This window comes from Chlorocebus sabaeus, chromosome 9, assembly GCF_047675955.1.
Source record: "Chlorocebus sabaeus isolate Y175 chromosome 9, mChlSab1.0.hap1, whole genome shotgun sequence".
NCBI lineage: Eukaryota > Metazoa > Chordata > Mammalia > Primates > Cercopithecidae > Chlorocebus > Chlorocebus sabaeus.
In genome coordinates, this window is record NC_132912.1 from 82,393,877 (window position 1) to 82,412,471 (window position 18,595).

General features: G+C 37.9%; 1 protein-coding gene and 1 non-coding gene across 4 annotated transcripts in view; both read left to right on the forward strand.

The window, feature by feature from the left end:
- The window catches only part of IPMK (inositol polyphosphate multikinase), a 77,132-nt gene that overhangs the window by 19,141 nt on the left and 39,396 nt on the right, over positions 1 to 18,595 (forward strand). For 2 of the 3 annotated variants that reach the window (XM_007963403.3, XM_073019141.1), the window contains exons 2-3: positions 6,568 to 6,662; positions 13,496 to 13,592. In XM_007963403.3, the coding sequence (XP_007961594.1) occupies positions 6,568 to 6,662; positions 13,496 to 13,592 (192 nt within the window). The remainder of the gene's footprint in view (positions 1 to 6,567; positions 6,663 to 13,495; positions 13,593 to 18,595) is intronic. The other variant, XM_007963404.3, reaches the window with a different exon arrangement.
- On the forward strand, positions 5,624 to 5,727 carry LOC119628221 (small nucleolar RNA U13). The gene has a single exon (XR_005244524.1). It is a non-coding gene; the product is annotated as a small nucleolar RNA U13 (small nucleolar RNA).

Below are 18,595 nucleotides of genomic sequence, written 5' to 3' on the forward strand. Positions count from 1 at the left end.
GTAGCTGTATTCACAATAGCCAAGATATGGAATCAACCTAAAGTGTCCACAACAGATGAATAGATAAAGAAAGTATGGTTCATAATGGAATATTATTCAGCCATAGAAAAGAATGAAATCCTGTCATTTGCAGCAACGTGGATGGAATTGGAGCTCATTATATGAAGTGAAATAAACCAGGCATGGAAAGACAAATAACACATGATCTTCTTCAGATGTGGGAGCTAAAAACGTTGATCTCATGGTAGTAGAGAGTAGAATGATGGTTGCCAGAAGCTGGGAAATGTTGTTGGGAGGAATGAAGAGAGATTGTTTAACGGGTGCAAAAATACACCTAGAAGGAGTAAGTTCTAGTGTTTAATAGCATGATAGGGTGATTATAGTTCATAAAAATGTATATTTCAAAATAGCTAGACGAGAATATTTGAAATGTTCCCAACACAAATAAATTATGTGTTTGAGGTGATGGATACGCTGATTGCCCTTATTTGATCATTACACATTGTAAGCACATTATCAAAATATATATATGTGCACACACATAAATATGTACAGTTATGTATCAAAAAACATATTTAGAAAGTGCCTTCCGCAGATAGAAATTTTAGCGTGCATTTATTTTGAATATTTGTAATCCTGCTGAATATACAACATTTTTAATGTTGTTAAAAAGCACATGCAGTTTGCCACCTTAGCCATTTTTAAATGTACAGTATTCTTAATTATGTGCATATTGATGTGCAACAGATCTCTGGGACTTTTTCATCTTCTTTTCTTTTTTTTTTTTTTTTTTTTTTTTTGAGACAGAATCTTACTCTGTCACCCAGGCTGGAGTGCAGTGGCATGATCTCAGCTCACTGCAACCTCCGCCTCCTGGGTTCAAGTGACTCTTCTGCCTCAGCCTCCCAAGTAGTTGGGTTTACAGGCATGTGCCACCACCTTTGGCTAATTTTTGTGTTTTTAGTAGAGACAGGGTTCCACCATGATGGCCAGGCTGGTTTCGAACTGCTGACCTCAGGTGATCTGGCTGCCTTGGTTTCCCAAAGTGCTGGGATTATAGGCATGAGCCACCGTTGCCTGGCCTACTTTTTCATCTTTTAAAACTCATGTCCACTGAACAACAACTCCTTTTTTCTCCTTTTTCCTGGCCCCTGGCAGCTAGCATTCTATTTTCTGTTTTCCAAGATTTTAACTGCTTTAAGTATCTCATATAAGTGTAATCATGTAGTATTTATCTTTTTGTTAATTTCACTTAGCATAATGTCTTTAAGTTTCATCCATGCGTTAGCATAAGACAGAATTTTCCTTTTTGTAAAGGCAGTGATATTCTATCGTATGCATATACAATGCATATCCATACATGCAATGCATATGCATGTATATATACAAAATAATGACATTCTATTGTATGCCTATACAACTTTTCTTTTTTTTTTTTTTACCCATTCATCTGTCAATGGACATAAAAGTTGCTTCCACTTCTCAGCTATTGTGAATAATGTTATAATCAACACGGGTGTGCCTTTCTCAGATTTTTTTCCTAGGATAGTGTATTAGTTCATTTTCACACTGCTATGAAGAACTACCTGAGATGTAATTTATGAAGAAAAGAGGTTTAATTAACTCAGTCCCACAGATTGTACAGGTGGTATGGCTGGGAAGGCCTCAGGAAACTTTCAGTCATGGTGGAAGGCAAAGGGGAAGCCCACACCTTCTTTACATGGCTGAGTAGGAGGGAGAGAGAGAGAAGGGGGAAGTGCTACATACTTTCAAACTACCAGATCTTATGAGAACTCACCATCATGAGAACAGCAAGGGGGATATCTGCCTCCATGATCCAGTCACCTCCCACCAAGTCCCTCCCCCCAACACAGGGGATTACAATTCAACATGAGATTTAGGTGGGCACACAGAACCAAACCATATCAGATAGTTATCATTGTCATAGACTGTTTGATACTATTCTAAAGATCTGGGATGCTTTCTTCTGATTTCTCCTTCCTTTTTGTTTTTTTTCCCTTTGTGTTTCAATTTGTATAATTTCTATTGACCTGACATCAAATTTACTGATTCTCTCCTTGGTTGTTTTGAGTCTAGTGATGAACCTGTAGAAAGCTTTCTTCATGTCACCGTGTATTTTATTTCTACTATTTCCATTAAACTCTTAAAGTTTCTGTCTGATGGAAGCACTTGTCTTTTCATACATGTTGTGTACTTTTTCTCTTACAGCTTTAACATATTAATTATGGTTAAGTTCCCCTGTCTGATAATGTTAGCATCACTGTCATTTCTGATACTGGTCTGTATTTTACTGTATCTCTTGACAGTATTATTTTCCTTGCTTTTTTATCTGTTGTAATTTTTATTAAATTCTGGTGGGCATCATGGGTAGGACTGTAGCAAACTGAAGCCAACAGTATTTGTTACTGAAATGAATATACCTCTTCTGCTTGACTGATAATGTTGGTGATATGAACCAATCTAATGAGGAGTTGAGATAAATTTAAATATTGTTGTTATAATTGGTTTCTGTTACGGACTGAGTGTTTGTGTCCTTCAAAATTCATATGTTGAAGCCCCCCTCCCCTGGAAATGTAAGTGTATTTGGAGATTGCACCTTTATGGCGGTAAGTAAGGTTAAATGAGGTCATAAGGGTGAAGTCTTGACCCAACAGAATGTGTCATTATAAGAAAAGGCACTAGAGAGTTAGCTCTCTCTTTGTCTGCTATATGAGAACACAGTGAGAAGGTGACCTTCTACAAGCTAAGAGAGCCCACACTAGGAACCAAATCTCCCAGCACCTTGGTCTGGGACTTCTAGCCTTCAGAAATATGGAAAAATAAATTTCTATGGTTTAAACTGCTCAGTCTATGGCATTTTGTTATGCAAACTCCGGCTGACTAAAATACTGTCAGTGCACCACAGATTTGAAATTCTGCTAGTGTCATCTTTTCAGGGTGGGCCTGATTTGCCAGAGGATTTTTCTCAGTATTCCTGTTTAACCCTCTGCTTTAGGTCTTCTTTGTGCACCTAGGCCTCAGAGGCGGTTTTCTCTATGTTCATGCCCCTCCCGCAAATGTAGATTACTATTATTTTTTTACTTTGTGATAGCTACCCTGGTGCTAGACTGAAGAGGTATCCTCTATTGTCTTGGCCCAGTTTCTATGTTAGGTATGCTCTGTGATCCTAAGTTTTGGGGAATGGGACTTGTTCAGGGATCCTGCCCCTCTTTCCGGTAGGAGTCAGACTGCCTTGTGTCTTCATCAGGTCCTTTGCATGGGTTTCCTTCCCACCCCCAGCAGTAGGAGACCTCTAAAGCTAGGACTGCATATGATTTCCTGTCTTCCTTCACCCTCCCAGGGTTGGAGAATATTTTTCTTTATTCCTCTGCCATCCACAATGGCTTGTCACCTGTTTCTTGGGGCAACATGATTTGCTGCTCTTACCTCAACAACTTAAGACTTTTGGATCCAGAGGGGAAAAGGGTCTTTTTTAGTAGTGGTGCCTCACTTCCTCCATGCCTGTACCTCTGATGATCACTTTTTCTGGCTTTCTGCGTCTCTCCAGTCTTTTTCTTGACAGCCTGGAAGTTTGCAACTTCTTGGAGTTTTATACCCTCACTCGAATCTACACTTTGCCATTAGCTATTTGTTAAAAATTTTAGCTGTATTTTTCTAACCCTCTTGTAAGGTAACCCCACCTTCCCATTCCCCTCCATGGGTGAGCCAGCGCTCTCATTTGTCTTTTTTTTTTTTTTCATGGTGTATGTCTTCCTTTAGATTTCAAGTTTGTTGGTTATTATCTCAACACTTTGATGGCTTCATGAAAAGTTATGATTTTGTAGATTATAAGTGGGAGCAATGCTTCTTCCAGCTTTCTGTATTCTAGATGGAAACTTGAAAGCCCAGATTTTTTTCTCTGGCCCATTCTCTTTTCTTTTTATAGTACCCCAACTACACGTTTGTTAAAAACTCTTGGTATTACCTTACAGGTTTCTAATGCTGTATACATTTTTTGTTTCTTTTTAGATACGTTTCTGTATTTGCTTTAATTTAGATATTTTGTATTGGTCTTTCTGAATGTTCTTTGCTCTTCTGTGATTGCTTATCTGTTGATTAAATCCCATTAATTAAATTTTTTATTTCAGATACTGTGCCTTTTCAGTTTTAGAGTTTTTTTCATAGTTTATTTATCTCCTGACGTACCTAATCTCTTTAGCATTTACGTTAATCTTTTTCTATAGTTTCTTTGGCATATTTATACTTTTTGTTTTAAAATGCTTGCTTGCTAATTACAATGACTTGGTCATCTCTATGTCATCTCCTATTAATGTTTCTCTTGATTGTGCTTCATGTTTTGCTGATATTTTGAGTATGTGTCATAATTTTTTCTTGAATCTAGGGCATTTTGTTTAAAGAACAGTGGGAAGTGATGTGTACTATTTTTTGTTTTGTTTTGATCCCCCATGGAGTACATGCCCTTTCCTGTGTTTAGGGTAAGGGACTGAGTTTAGTTGAGCTAGTGTTAGGCTGCAGTCTTAGATTCAGTGTATCTGTTATTGGCTCAGCCCATTCCAAGGTGCCTCATTTTTTATCTTGACAGTTTTTGAGCTGGGGGTGGGTATTTGGTTGCAGGCTGAGAACTGTTGGTTGACTGTTGGTTTATTTGGATCCTGGAATTCACTCACCCAGAGAATGCCAAGATTACCACCTTCTATCTTCTCAAACATGAGGGGTTATGTTGCAGGGTGAGTAATATGGGAGACATACTGGATCAAGCAATTTCTTTTTGTGTTGGAATTATTGCAATCTCTAATCCATCCTGCTATCCCACACAGTTGTCTACAGCTTGGCTGATTACTGCTTGCCTGATAAAATGTATTTGTCTAATGGGAAGATCACCTGTATCTAGACTGCGGTGTTTGCCCCAAGGCAGGGAAGCTGTCATGGTTCTCTGCTTATTTATGAAAGTTCAATTTTTATTTTCCTCTGGAATACTATTCATCAAAGCTTCTTTACTCATTTTAAGCTCCACAGAAAATGTTATAACCATGGGAATAAAGGCCTTTCTTGTGCTCCATCCAAACCTTCAGGAACAGAATTCTTCAGAAATTTTTAGTTATAGTGGACTACTCTTTGAAGTCTTTTGACTGTTTACCAACCAGTCTTATACAGAAAGATTAATATATTTACCTTCCTTCTATTCTATATCTAGGCCTTTTTAAAATTTTAAACAATTTTTTTAGAGAGGGGCTCTCGCTCTGTCACCCAGGTTGAAGTGCAGTGGCCTGATCATAGCTAATTGCAGCCTCAAACTCCTGGGCTCAAGGCATCTTCCCACCTCGTTCGCCTGAGTAGGTGGGACTATAGACACATGCCACCATGCCCAGCTAATTTTCTTTTTTAAATGTTTTGTAGAAACAGGGTCTACTATGTTGCCCAGACTCATCTCAAACTCTTCCGGCCACAGACTATCAAAGTGCTGGAATTACAGGTGTGAGCCAGCATGCCTGGCCTATTCTAAGTCTTAAGATTGAAAAAAAAAACTTGATTTCTGTATCTCTTGAGACTTTCTGCTTCTGTTGGCTGAATTCTGCATTTTTGCCATTATTAAAAATTCTAGATCCTTTTGTAGTTCATAAGCACAATGATTGAGTTTTCATGCTCATGCGTGAGATATGCCTCACTCCAATCTTGTTGCAGTGTTAGCACATTAGCTGTCTGACAGAAAGAAAAAAATTCCTAACACTTGCCAAAAAGAAAAGGAAACTCAAGTGGCATATTTTATCAAAATTCTAAATATGTTTATTTGAGCGATATTCTGACTAGCATGATTTTATAAAATCCCAATACATCAAAATTTAAGATTTTAACATATAAATTTGGAATGTGTCTTCATGGTATAGGGGTAGGACCAGTGTTGGTGTATATATATGGCGACTTTATAAAAAGTCTCCCTCTTTGGATAGATTATAAAAAGTTGCCCCTTCTGCTCTCGGCTTGTTGCCTGATTTCAGCCCTCATTTTACCCATTGGCTAGATGCCCTGGTACTATCTATATAATTGTATACAGTGCATTTGAATCAGCAAATGTTTTAGTTGCTGTTAGATAAGACAGACTTGTAAAAAATTACCAAGTAGGAAATTCATATATTGCCACTGTTAACACAAATGTTCTTTTCTGGTTTTAAAAGTGGGGTCAATTTGTGCTATTGCTTTTAACTTGCTTCTTATAACTATAAATTAACATCTTATAGAAAACCTATTACTGAGGAATTTCTATACAAATTTACACTCATGTTCTATGTATTATAAAGCCTGAGGGTGCCAAAAGAGGTAGTGGTTGGAGACACTAAAATGAAGATATTTGGAATTTGTGTTCTGGTGCTTTGCATGTAATAAGTACTGAAACATGTTGGTTGAATGTTAAAATTTCTGAAATAAGTAAAAGTAAACCCTTAAGTTTAATGGAAGTAGTTTACCTGTCACTTCATGAACAAATCTATTTAATGAAGCAAGGTTTACTATTACTAAAGCGTTAAAAAATTTCTGATTTTTGTTCTGTAGGTATACTACAACATCCAGATGGCACAGTTTTGAAACAGTTACAACCACCTCCAAGGGGCCCAAGAGAGCTGGAATTCTATAATATGGTAAGTGAGGTAAGATTTGTTTTGTTGTCTTCAAAGTGTTTTTCAGAGTTTTCTGGTGGTGACTCACAGTTAGACACATATTTGACAGCATAGTCACTGTATGTATGTAACGGAAACAAAAGCTTCATGGAAAGCAGTGCTTATCTTTACTGTATGTGATGCAGTCTAGTATTTTCTATTCTATTTCAATTCTTAGATTCTTCTTTTGTGTTTATGGTAGATACTTCTTCTCAGGTTAAGGAAATTAAAATACCCTCTGTGTGAGGCAACGTTTTGTCAAGATACAAATGATATACTCTGTTGGTTTCATAAAGGGATTATTTACAAAGGTAGGGTTAGAGCTTATGGCAACCTGCAAGAGATGTTATAATGTTATACCATCCCTGGGCCTGAAGTGGAGAGAGTGATTCCTGGAACCTAGGGAAGGTAACTTTATGAGAAGACATGACCTGTTAAGGAGGGAGCTAGAAAAGTAAATAACTGACCTCAACTCTTCTCATACCCTCCAGTCTCTTGTTTGTGTCTTCTAAGGGCAAGAAGGCAAGGGACCTCACTGATGCAGTTGATTCAAGTCAGCCTCTTGGGTGGAGAAGGGTGGAGTGGGAAAGGGACGATACATAGCCTCTTTTCTGTTTTGATTTTTTTCTTTGTTGAGATAGAGTCTGGCTCTGTTGCCCAGGCTGAAGTACAGTGGCATGATCTTGATTCATTGCAACCTCTGCCTCCCAAGCTCAAGCTATTCTCCCAGCTCAGCCTGTGCCTCCTAACTAATCGGAACTGCAGGCGTGTGCCACAAAGCCCGGCTAATTTTTGTATTTTTTTGTAGAGATGGGGTCTCACTTTGTTGTCCAGGCTGGTCTAAAACACTTAAGCTCAAGTGATCCTCTCACCTCAGCATCTCCCCACCCCACCCCACCCAACCTCCCCACAGTAGCTGGAACTACAGGCACAGGCCAGCAAGCCTGGCTAATTTTAACAGTTTTTTTTTTTTTGTAGAGATGGGGTTTTACCATGTTGTCCAGGCTGGTCTTGAACTCCTGGGCTGAGGCAGTCCCCCTGCCTCTGCCTCCCAAAGTTCTGTGTTATTGGTCTATTCTGAGGTTCAACTTCTTCCTGGTTTAGTCTTGGCAGGGTGTATATGTCCAGGAATTTATCCACTTCTTCTAGATTTTGTAGTTTATTTGCGTAGAGTTGTTTATAGTATTCTCTGATGGTAGTTTGTATTTCTGTGGGATTGGTGGTGATATCCCCTTTATCATTTTTTATTGCGTCTGTTTGATTCTTCTCTCTTTGCTTCTTTATTAGTCTTGCTGGCGATCTATCAGTTTTGTTGATCTTTTCAAAAAACCAGCTGCTGGATTCATTATTTGAAGGGTTTTTTGTGTCTCTCTTTCAGCTCTGCTCTGATCTTAGTTATTTTTTGCCTTCTGCTAGCTTTTGAATGTGTTTGCTCTTGCTTCTCTAGTTCTTTTAATTGTGATGTTAGGGTGTCAATTTTAGATCTTTCCTGCTTTCTCTTGTGGGCATTTAGTGCTATAAATTTCCCTCTACACACTGCTTTAAATGTGTCCCCGAGATTCTGGTATGTGTGTCTTTGTTCTCATTGTTTTCAAAGAACATCTTTTTTTCTGCCTTCATTTCATTATGTACCCAGTTGTCATTCAGGAGCAAGTTGTTCAGTTTCCATGTAGTTGTGTGGTTTTGAGTGAGTTTCTTAATCCTGAGTTCTAGTTTGATTGCACTGTGGTCTGAGAGATAGTTTGTTGTGATTTCTGTTCTTTTACATTTGCTGAGGAGTGCTTTACTTCCAATTATGTGGTCAATTTTAGAATAAGTGCGATGTGGTGCTGAGAAGAATGTATATTCTGTTGGTTTGAGGTGGAGAGTTCTGTAGATGTCTATTAGGTCTGCTTGGTGCAGGGCTGAGTTCAAGTCCTGGATATCCTTCTTAACCTTCTGTCTCATTGATCTGTCTAATGTTGACAATGGGGTGTTAAAGTTTCCCATTATTATTGTGTGGGAGTATAAGTCTTTTTAGGTCTCTCAGGACTTGCTTTATGAATCTGGGTGCTTCTATATTGGGTGCATATGTATTTAGGATAGTTAGCTCTACTTGTTGAATTGAGTGATCCCTTTACTATTGTATAATGGACTTCTTTGTCTCTTTTGATCTTTGTTGGTTTAAAGTCTGTTTTATCAGAGACTAGGATTGCAACCTTTGCTTTTTTTTGCTTTCCATTTACTTGGTAGATCTTCCTCCATCCCTTTATTTTGAGCCTATGTGCGTCTTTGCACATGAGATGGGTCTCCAGAATATAGCACACCAATGGGTTTTGATTTTTTTGTCCAATTTTCCAGTCTGTGTCTTTTAATTGGAGCATTTAGCCCATTTACATTTAAGTTTAATATTTTTAAGTGTGAATTTGATCCTGTCATTATGATGTTGGCTGGTTATTTTGCCCATTAATTGATGCAGTTTTTTCATAACATCAGTGGTCTGTACAATTTGGCGTGTTTTTGCAGTGCTGGTACTGGTTGTTTCTTTACAGGTTTAGTGCTTACTTCAGGAGCTTTTGTAAGGCAGGTCTGGTGGTGACAAAGTCTCTCAGCATTTGCTTGTCTAAAGGATTTTATTTCTCCTTCACTTATGAAGCTTAGTTTGGCTGTATATGAAATTCTGGGTTGAAAATTCTTTTCTTTAAGAATGTTGAATATTGGCCCCCACTCTCTTCTGGCTTTAGGGTTTCTGCCAAGAGATCCGCTGTTAGTCTGATGGGCTTCCCTTTGTGGGTAATGCAACCTTTCTCTCTGGCTGCCCTTAACACTTTTTCTTTCATTTCAACCTTGGTGAATCTGACTATTATGTGTCTTGGAGTTGCTCTTCTCGAGAAGTATCTTTGTGGCGTTCTCTGTATTTCCTGAATTTGAATGTTGGCCTGCTTCGCTAGGTTGGGGAAGTTCTCCTGGATAATATCTTGAAGAGTGTTTTCTAACTTGGTTTCATTTCTTTTTACTCTTTTTTCTCTAACCTTGTCTTCTCGCTTTATTTCATTAATTTGATCTTCAGTCACTGATACCCTTTCTTCCACTTGATCGAATTGGCTATTGAAGCTTGTGCATGCATCACAAAGTTCTCTTGCCATGGTTTTGAGCTCTATCAGGTCATTTAAGGACATCTCTATACTGTTTATTCTAGTTAGCCAACTCGTCAAAGTCATTCTCCGTCCAGCTTTGTTCCACTGCTGGCAAGGAGATGTGATCCTTTGGAGGAGAAGAGATGCTCTGATTTTTGAATTTTCAGTTTTTCTGCTCTGGTTTCTCCCTATCTTTGTGGTTTTATCTACCTTTTGTCTTTGATGTTGTTGACCTACAGATGGGATTTTGGTGTAGATGAAGTTTTTGTTGATGTTGATGCTATTCCTTTCTGTTTGTTAGTTTTCCTTCTAACAGTCAGGTCCCTCAGCTCTAGGTCTGTTGGAGTTTGCTGGAGGTCTACTCAAGACCCTGTTTGCCTGGGTATCACCAGTGGAGGCTGCAGAACAGCAAATGCTGCACAACAGCAAATATTGCTGCCTGATCCTTCCTCTGGAAGCTTTGTCCCAGAGGAGCAGCCACCTATATGAGCTGTCTGTTGGCCCCTACTGGGAGGTGTCTCCCAGTTAGGGTATACGGGGGTCAGGGACACACTTGAGAAGGCAGTCTGTCTATTCTCAGAGCTCAAACGCCATGCTGGGAGAACCACTGCTCTCTTCAGAGCTGTCAGACAGGGATGTTTAAGTCTGCAGAAGTTGTCTGCTGCCTTTTGTTCAACTATGCTCTGCCCACAAAGTTGGAGTCTAGAGGCGTTAGGCCTTGTTGAGCTGTGGTGGGCTCCACCCCATTCAAGCTTCCCAGCTTCTTTGTTTACCTACTCAAGCCTCAGCAATGGTGGTCTCCCCTCCCCTAGCCAGGCTGCCGCCTCACAGTTCGATCTCAGACTGCTGTGCTAGCAGTGAGCAAGGCTCCATTGGCATGGGACCCACCGAGCCATGCACGGGAAAGAATCTCCTTACCTGCCAGTTGTTAAGACCTTGGGAAAAGTGCAGTATTTGGGCAGCAGTGTCCCGTTTTTCCAGGTAGTCTGTCACGGCTTCCCTTGGCTAGGAAAGGGAAATCCCCCGACCCCTTGTGCTTCCCTGGTGAGGCAAGCATGGATCACGCTGGGAGCTGCTACTGGAGCTGTTCCTATTCGGCCATCTTGGAATGTCCCCCTCTTTCTTTTTCTTTCTTTCCTCTTTTTTGTGCTTTCTTTCTTTCATTTTTTCCTGGGAAGGGATATATTTTTAACCAGTGATTCAGTTTCTTAAAGTTCTTCAGATTTTTATTTTATTTGTTAGTGTGATAGTACAATATATTTAGATTACTTTTTTTCTTTTGAGAGATGGTCTTGCTATTGCCCAGGCTGCAGTGCAGTGGCATGATCTCTGCTCATTGCAACCTCCACCTCCCGGGTTCAAGTGATTCTCCTGCCTCAGCTTCCTGAGTAGCTGGGATTACAGGCGCATGCCACCATGCCTGGCTAATTTTTGTATTTTTGGTAGAGATGGAGTTTTGCCATGTTGGCCAGGCTGGTCTGGAACTCCTGACCTCAGGTTATCCACCTACCTCAGCCTCCCAAAGTGCTGGCATTACAGGTGTTAGCCACTGCGCCTGGCCTGGATTGCTTTTTAAATACAAATTGCCCTCTTGACAAAGCTTTTCCTAGTATTAAAAAAAAATTATGCTCTATCAGTTGAGATTCCCTTTTCATTCCTAATATTGTTTATTTGCTACTTCTCTGTTTTTCTCTGTAAGGTTAGCTGCCAGCATTCTTGGAGTTCAGTGGTTGGGGGAGGCAGAAGGAAGCCAAGATTTTTATTTTTCAGGATTTAGAATTTTATTTAGTCTCCATGTTTCAGTATAGTAACTCTGTCCTCAGCTCTGCCTCATCCCTGGGTTCTGAGATCCTTTGGTTCAGGTCTTGAGTGAACCTCTGTGAAGCCCAAACATCACTGCTTGTGTTAACACTTTTGTTTCATAGGCATGCAAAACTAAGAAGAATTCCCTTTTTTTTCCTTGAGAGCTCAGCTATGCATTTAAGAAAATATTTGTTATATTTTATACTACATTTCAAGATAGAAAGGTTTTTAGGTTATCTTAGGCTGAGGTGGGCAAATCAGGAGGTCAGGAGATCGAGACCATCCTGGCTAACATGGTGAAACCTCGTCTCTACTAAAAATACAAAAAATTAGCCAGGCGTGGTGGCGGATGCCTGTAGTCCCAGCTACCTGGGAGGCTGAGGCAGGAGAATGATGTAAACCCAGGAGGCAGAGCTTGCAGTAAGCTGAGATCACGCCACTGCACTCCAGCCTGGGCGACAGAGCGAGACTCCATCTCAAAAAACAAAAAACAACAAAAAGAAAGATTCTTACATTATCTTGCCTGGCATGTTGCAGTAAACACCAGCCCCACTACTTTTAAAAAATATTCTAAATAAGAAGAGAAAATTTATCTGTCTTTCATTTCCGTTCCAGAATTAAACTATCAGTAGTTTCAAATGAATATTTATCATTTTTCCTGTGCCTTTGCAGAGATGATACCCATATATGTATCTTTCTTAATTCTATAGACCTGCTATATATATTTGTAACTAATATGCCTTTTATCTTTTTCATTTATAAATATAGCATGGAGTTCTTTAGATAGTACACAGAGATCTACTTCATTCCTCCATCTTGTAATTAGCTCATCCTCAGCACTGCACCCATGGTCATTGTGCTAGAAATGGAGGGGGATGTTCAGGTACACTTGCTCTAAGTTACCTTGGCCTGGAAGTGACTAATATGAATCACTTCTACTAACAATTCAACAGGGGAGTCTGGGAAATACAATGTACCACATGGATATTTGGTCTGCCAAGAGTCTGCCACACTTGAATTTATTCTGAAGAATTATGTTGCATACAACTACTTGACATAAATATGGTTTGGCATATATAATTAGATTCTAATACTAAGTTTTCATAAGCATTTTACACCAGTAAACTTCACTGATTTTAAATAATTAGGTAGGGAATATTTAGAGAAAGTTCATTAGATAAAATGTGTTACATGTCATTTTTTAAACAAAAAATATTCTCTCTTTTCTTCTAGGAAAACTAGAATCTAATTCTAGGATATTAGAATTTTCTAGTATCTTTTAGAATTATTAATGGCTACAAATCAAGGAATTAAATGAGCAGCAGTTAGACTTACACCGTGTTAAAGGATTTTTTTTAAAAAAGATAAAAGCAAAAATCACCTTATAGATATAAAATAAATATGTGTTAAAGATTTGCTTTAACGTATTGTTTAATGAGGGAACCAGATAGATGTTAAAACTTGTTCAAAAGAGAAGTTAAAGAAACACACATTTATCTGGAATAATGGAAGTTTGACGTGAATTTTCATATTGCCACTACATTTCCTCCTGTCAGCGTGCATGGAGGAAAGTCAGAAGAACATCCTCTGGCCAGAATATATTTACATGTCTATGGACAAGAGTTATTTTGCTTTTGCTATCAGCATCTATAACTTACAAAGTTGTAAAATAGTTCAAGAATAGTAAAAAGCTAGAATTAGATAACCAACAAGAGTATACTCTAAATAATACATAGTTACTCATTGGAGACACACAGTAATATTTTTTGCTTGTTTCAAATTTACTTGCAATTGAAGCCATACCAGATGAATTATAATTCAACATAATATATTTTATTTGAGAAATGTGCAGGGCAGTTACAAAACATTATAAGAACCTAGCAATGTTATATTTCTCTGTTTCAGGTTTATGCTGCTGACTGTTTTGATGGTGTTCTTCTAGAGCTACGAAAATATTTGCCAAAATATTATGGCATCTGGTCACCTCCCACTGCACCAAACGGTAATCTTTTCATAAAAATTATCTTTCAGTTTTAATTTATGAGTGTACTTTCTTTAAAGGCCTTATATAAAATTAAACTTTAACATAGTATGTATTATAAAAACACAGAATATATATGTTTTGCTTTCTAATCTTTCTTTCACTAAATGAAACTTATTAATACTTTTGTTTTCATAATGATTTTTAAAGTGGCATGTACAAGTAAATGGCCAATCTCTTATAGTTGAATGGAAGCATATATACTTAATACTATCTTAATTTGCAGATGTTCTGTCCTAATTTATTGTGTAGTTTCTTTTCCCATTTTGAGTAATTTTTACAAAATCAAGAAAAATATTGTCTCTGCTTGACTTCTTCCCTGTCTCTTATCCTATTCCTTCATCCCTCACCTCCAGGCTTTAAATTACAGTCTTTTGAAAAACACTGGTAAGTTTCATAGGGAATAAAATGACCTAAATAAGGACACAGAATTTCTCTTTTTTAAGATTAACTAATACCTGAAGCAGTATTTGCCCCCAGAAGGCATTTGCCAAAGCAGACACAATTTAATTAAACAAGCAGCTTGACTGACCATTGACAAAGGTGAATTGAGGGGAAAGGGCTTCAAACTTCAGTGGGTTTAAAAATAACCTAGGGTCTTGTTAAAATGCAAATATAAAAGTCCAACTCCCAGACATTTTGTTTATACAGGTCTATGTTGGAGTATAGTGATATACCTGTTAAATAAAAGCCATAGGTGTTTCTGATGTGGATGATTCTTGATCCACACTTGGAGGACAGAAAGAGAAGGGGATTCCAGTGTGAGCCTGCCTAATCCTTTGGTCAATTGTTGTCTTCCTTTAACTTACTGACTTTGTGTGCCAGGATTCACTAATAGGGAACGCTGGTATCTGTGAGTATCCTCAGCTAGCTAATAGTAAATCCGTATCTCCCTTGAGTATTTATGATTCCTTTGTACTTTAATTGTATAAAAAAAAGAAAGTGAGCTGAAGCTCTATTAACTATCTTTTTTCCTCCCTCCCTTAATTTCTTCCTTTTTTGTGAGCTTACAGGTCTTTTTAGTCCTAAATATATCTATGTGTCTATGATTCAGGTCAACATTTTGCTTAAATTACTTTACAAGTCATTATGATTGCCCTTTGGTCATCATTCCCTATATAATCTCTCGCAAACTCATTTAATGCCTTCCTTTTTTTTCCGCCTTTGCTGTAAGTGGAAGTTTTCAGGAATGCTATAAATGAGATAAAGGAAAGGAGAAGGTACAGTATCTAGATTCCAATGAACTTTGCTACTGATTGCTGTTTAATTTAGAGTAAATCATTATTCCTCAGTAAAGTGACACTGAAAAATTAATGAAGGCTGCTGAGGATGGTGTTTGATTAAAAATCTAGATAATTAAACGCTTAGTTTAAAAGATTGTTTGGAAAGAGTAGAATAACAGCAAACATAGCATAATTACTATGAATAGAGTATACAGAAAGAATGTGGATAAGAGAAGAAATATTTTAATTAAAGGTAACATTTTTAGTTTAGGATTACTAGCATATAATTTAAATAATCAAGGGATTGCTAGTAATCAACCTTTTTGGTCTTCAGTACTATATAATCTGGAAGTTCAGCTATGCTAATATAGAAGGAGCAATAACTTTGAAGTAAAAATATTTGGCCTCTGTCTTGGTTATTTACAAATTTTGTGAACTTGGCTAACTCAGTAATCTTTTTGAGCTCCACCTTCTACAAATAGAAAGTAATACCACTGAGTTGTAAAGATGCATGTTATCTTATGTGAAAATATTTTATAAACTCTAATTCTCTCATTTGAAAATAAATGGAGATATTTATTTTCAAATATCTCCATTTTTGGAGATATTGTTTTACTAAGATGAGAGGATGAAGTGAGGAAGCTGAGTGAAGAGAGGAGAAAACATAAACTGAAGGGGAAAAAGGACAAGAAATAAAGTATATGTGATAACACGGTGGTCCAGTAATACCAACAGTTGCTTCAAGGGATTTTCTACTTCTTTCCTACTTTGTTAGCTCTGGAAGAAGTGGGGCAGAACTGTTGGACCATGCAGATTGTTTTCTTTTGATTTTACTGGCAACTTCATAGAATCATCTTTCTGTTTTTATCCTTTGGATTGCAAATGAAAGAAATAGAAGATGGCAACGTATGTACATGTTTAGCTCACAGGATCATGAAAACATATTTGCTTGAGTTTTAGTAGAATACTACAGTTTGCATTACTGTGTTTTACGTAGTCTTAAATTAATGACATTATTTCCTGTTGGTTTTTGTTCTTGTTGTTGGGGTATCTTTTCTTATGTGTTCAGGGTAGAATTTTATAAAGCTGATACTGTTTTTAATAATCCAAAGTAGTAAAATGCTGAAAGCCAACTTGTTCAACAAACTATCATATAATAATTTGAACAATAAGAATGTTTTGACCAATGAGGTTTTTTCTTTTAATTTTGTTATGATAGTTTTATTGAGATATAATTTACATACCATAAAACTGATCCATTTAAAGTATACAACTCAGTGGTTTCTTGTGTATTCACAGAATTGTACAATCATCGCTATTATCTACTTTTAGCACATGAGCAGTGGAATTTTATTTTATTTTATTTATTTATTATACTTTAAGTTCTAGGGTACACGTACACAACATGCAGGTTTGTTACATATGTATACATCTGCCATGTTGGTGTGCTGCACCCATTAACTCGTCATTTACATTAGGTATATCTCCTAATGCTATCCCTCCCCACTCCCCTGACCCCACGACAGGCCCTGGTGTGTGATGTTTCCCCTTCCTGTGTCCAAGTGTTCTCATTGTTCAATTCCCACCTATGATTGAGAACATGTGGTGTTTGGTTTTTTGTCCTTGCGATAGTTTGCTGAGAATGATGGCTTCCAGCTTCATCCATGTCCCTACAAAGGACATGAAGTCATCATTTTTTATGGCTGCATAGTATTCCATGGTGTATGTGTGCCACATTTTCTTAATCCAGTCTATCATTGATGGACATTTGGGTTGGTTCCAAGTCTTTGCTATAGTAAATAGTGCCACAATAAACATATGTGTGCATGTATCTATAGCAGCATGATTTATAATCCTTTGGGTATATACCTAGTAATGGGATTGCTGGGTCAAATGGTATTTCTAGTTCTAGATCCTTGAGGAATCGCCACACTGTCTTCCACAATGGTTGAACTAGTTTACAGTCCCAGCAACAGTGTAAAAGTGTTCCTGTTTCTCCACATCCTCTCCAGCACCTGTTGCTTCCTGACTTTTTAATGATCACCATTCTAACTGGTGTGAGATGGTATCTTATTGTGGTTTTGATTTGCATTTCTCTGATGGCCAATGATGATGAACATTTTTTCATGTGTCTGTTGGCTGCATAAATGTCTTCTTTTGAGAAGTGTCTGTTCAAATCCTTTGCCCACTTTTTGGTGGGGTTGTTTGTTTTTTCTTGTAAATTTGTTTGAGTTCTTTGTAGATTCTGGATATTAGCCCTTTGTCAGATGGGTAGATTGCAAAAATTTTCTCCCATTCTGTAGGTTGCCTGTTCACTCTGATGGTAGTTTCTTTTGCCATGTGGAAGCTCTTTAGTTTAATTAGATCCCATTTGTCAATTTTGGCTTTTGTTGCCATTGCTTTTGGTGTTTTAGACATGAAGTCCTTGCCCATGCCTATGTCCTGAATGGTATTGCCTAGGTTTTCTTCTAGGGTTTTTATTGTTTTAGGTCTAACATTTAAGTCTTTAATCCATCTTGAATTAATTTTTGTATAAAATGTAGGGAAGGGATCCAGTTTCAGCTTTCTACATACGGCTAGCCAGTTTTCCAAGCACCATTTATTAAATAGGGAATCCTTTCCCCATTTTTTGTTTTTGTCAGGTTTGTCAAAGATCAGATGGTTGTAGATGTGTGGTATTATTTCTGAGGCCTCTGTTCTGTTCCATTGGTCTATCTTTTCTGTTTTGGTACCAGTATCATGCTATTTTGGTTACTGTAGCCTTGTAGTATAGTTTGAAGTCAGGTAGCTTGATGCCTCCAGCTTTGTTCTTTTGGCTTAGGATTGACTTGGCAGTGCAGGCTGTTTTTTGGTACCATATGGACTTTAAAGTAGTTTTTTCCAATTCTGTGAAGAAAGTCATTGGTAGCTTGATGGGGATGGCATACATTACCATGGGCAGTATGGCCATTTTCATGATATTGATTCTTCCTAGCCATGAGCATGGAATGTTCGTTCTTCCATTTGTTTGTGTCCTCTTTTATTTCATTGAGCAGTGATTTGTAATTCCCCTTAAAGAGGTCCTTTCACATCCCTTGTGAGTTGGATTCCTGGGTATTTTATTCTCTTTGAAGCAATGGTGAATGGGAGTTCACTCATGATTTCGCTCTGTTTGTTATTGGTGTATAAGAACGCTTGTGATTTTTGCACATTGATTTTGTATCCTCAGACTTTGCTGAAGTTGCTTATCAGCTTAAGGAGCTTTTGGGCTGAGATGATGGGGTTTTCTAAATATACAATCATGTCATCTGCAAACAGGGACAATCTGACTTCCTCTTTTCCTAATTGAATACCCTTTATTTCTTTCTCCTGCCTGATTGCCCTGGCCAGAACTTCCAACACTATGTTGAGGAGTGGTAAGAGAGGGCATCCCTGTGTTGTTCCAGTTTTCAAAGGGAATGCTTCCAGTTTTTGCCCATTCAGTATCATATTGGCTGTGGGTTTGTCATAAATAGCTCTTGGTATTTTGAGATACGTCGCGTTGATACCTAATTTACTGAGAGTTTTTAGTGTAAAGGGCTTCGAATTTTGTCAAAGGCCTTTTCTACATCTGTTGAGATAATCATGTGGTTTTTGTCTTTGGTTCTGTTTATATGCTGGATTACATTTATTGATTTGTGTATGTTGAACCAGCCTTGCATCCCAGGGATGAAGCTGACTTGATCATCGTGGATAAGCTTTTTGATGTGCTGCTGGATTCGG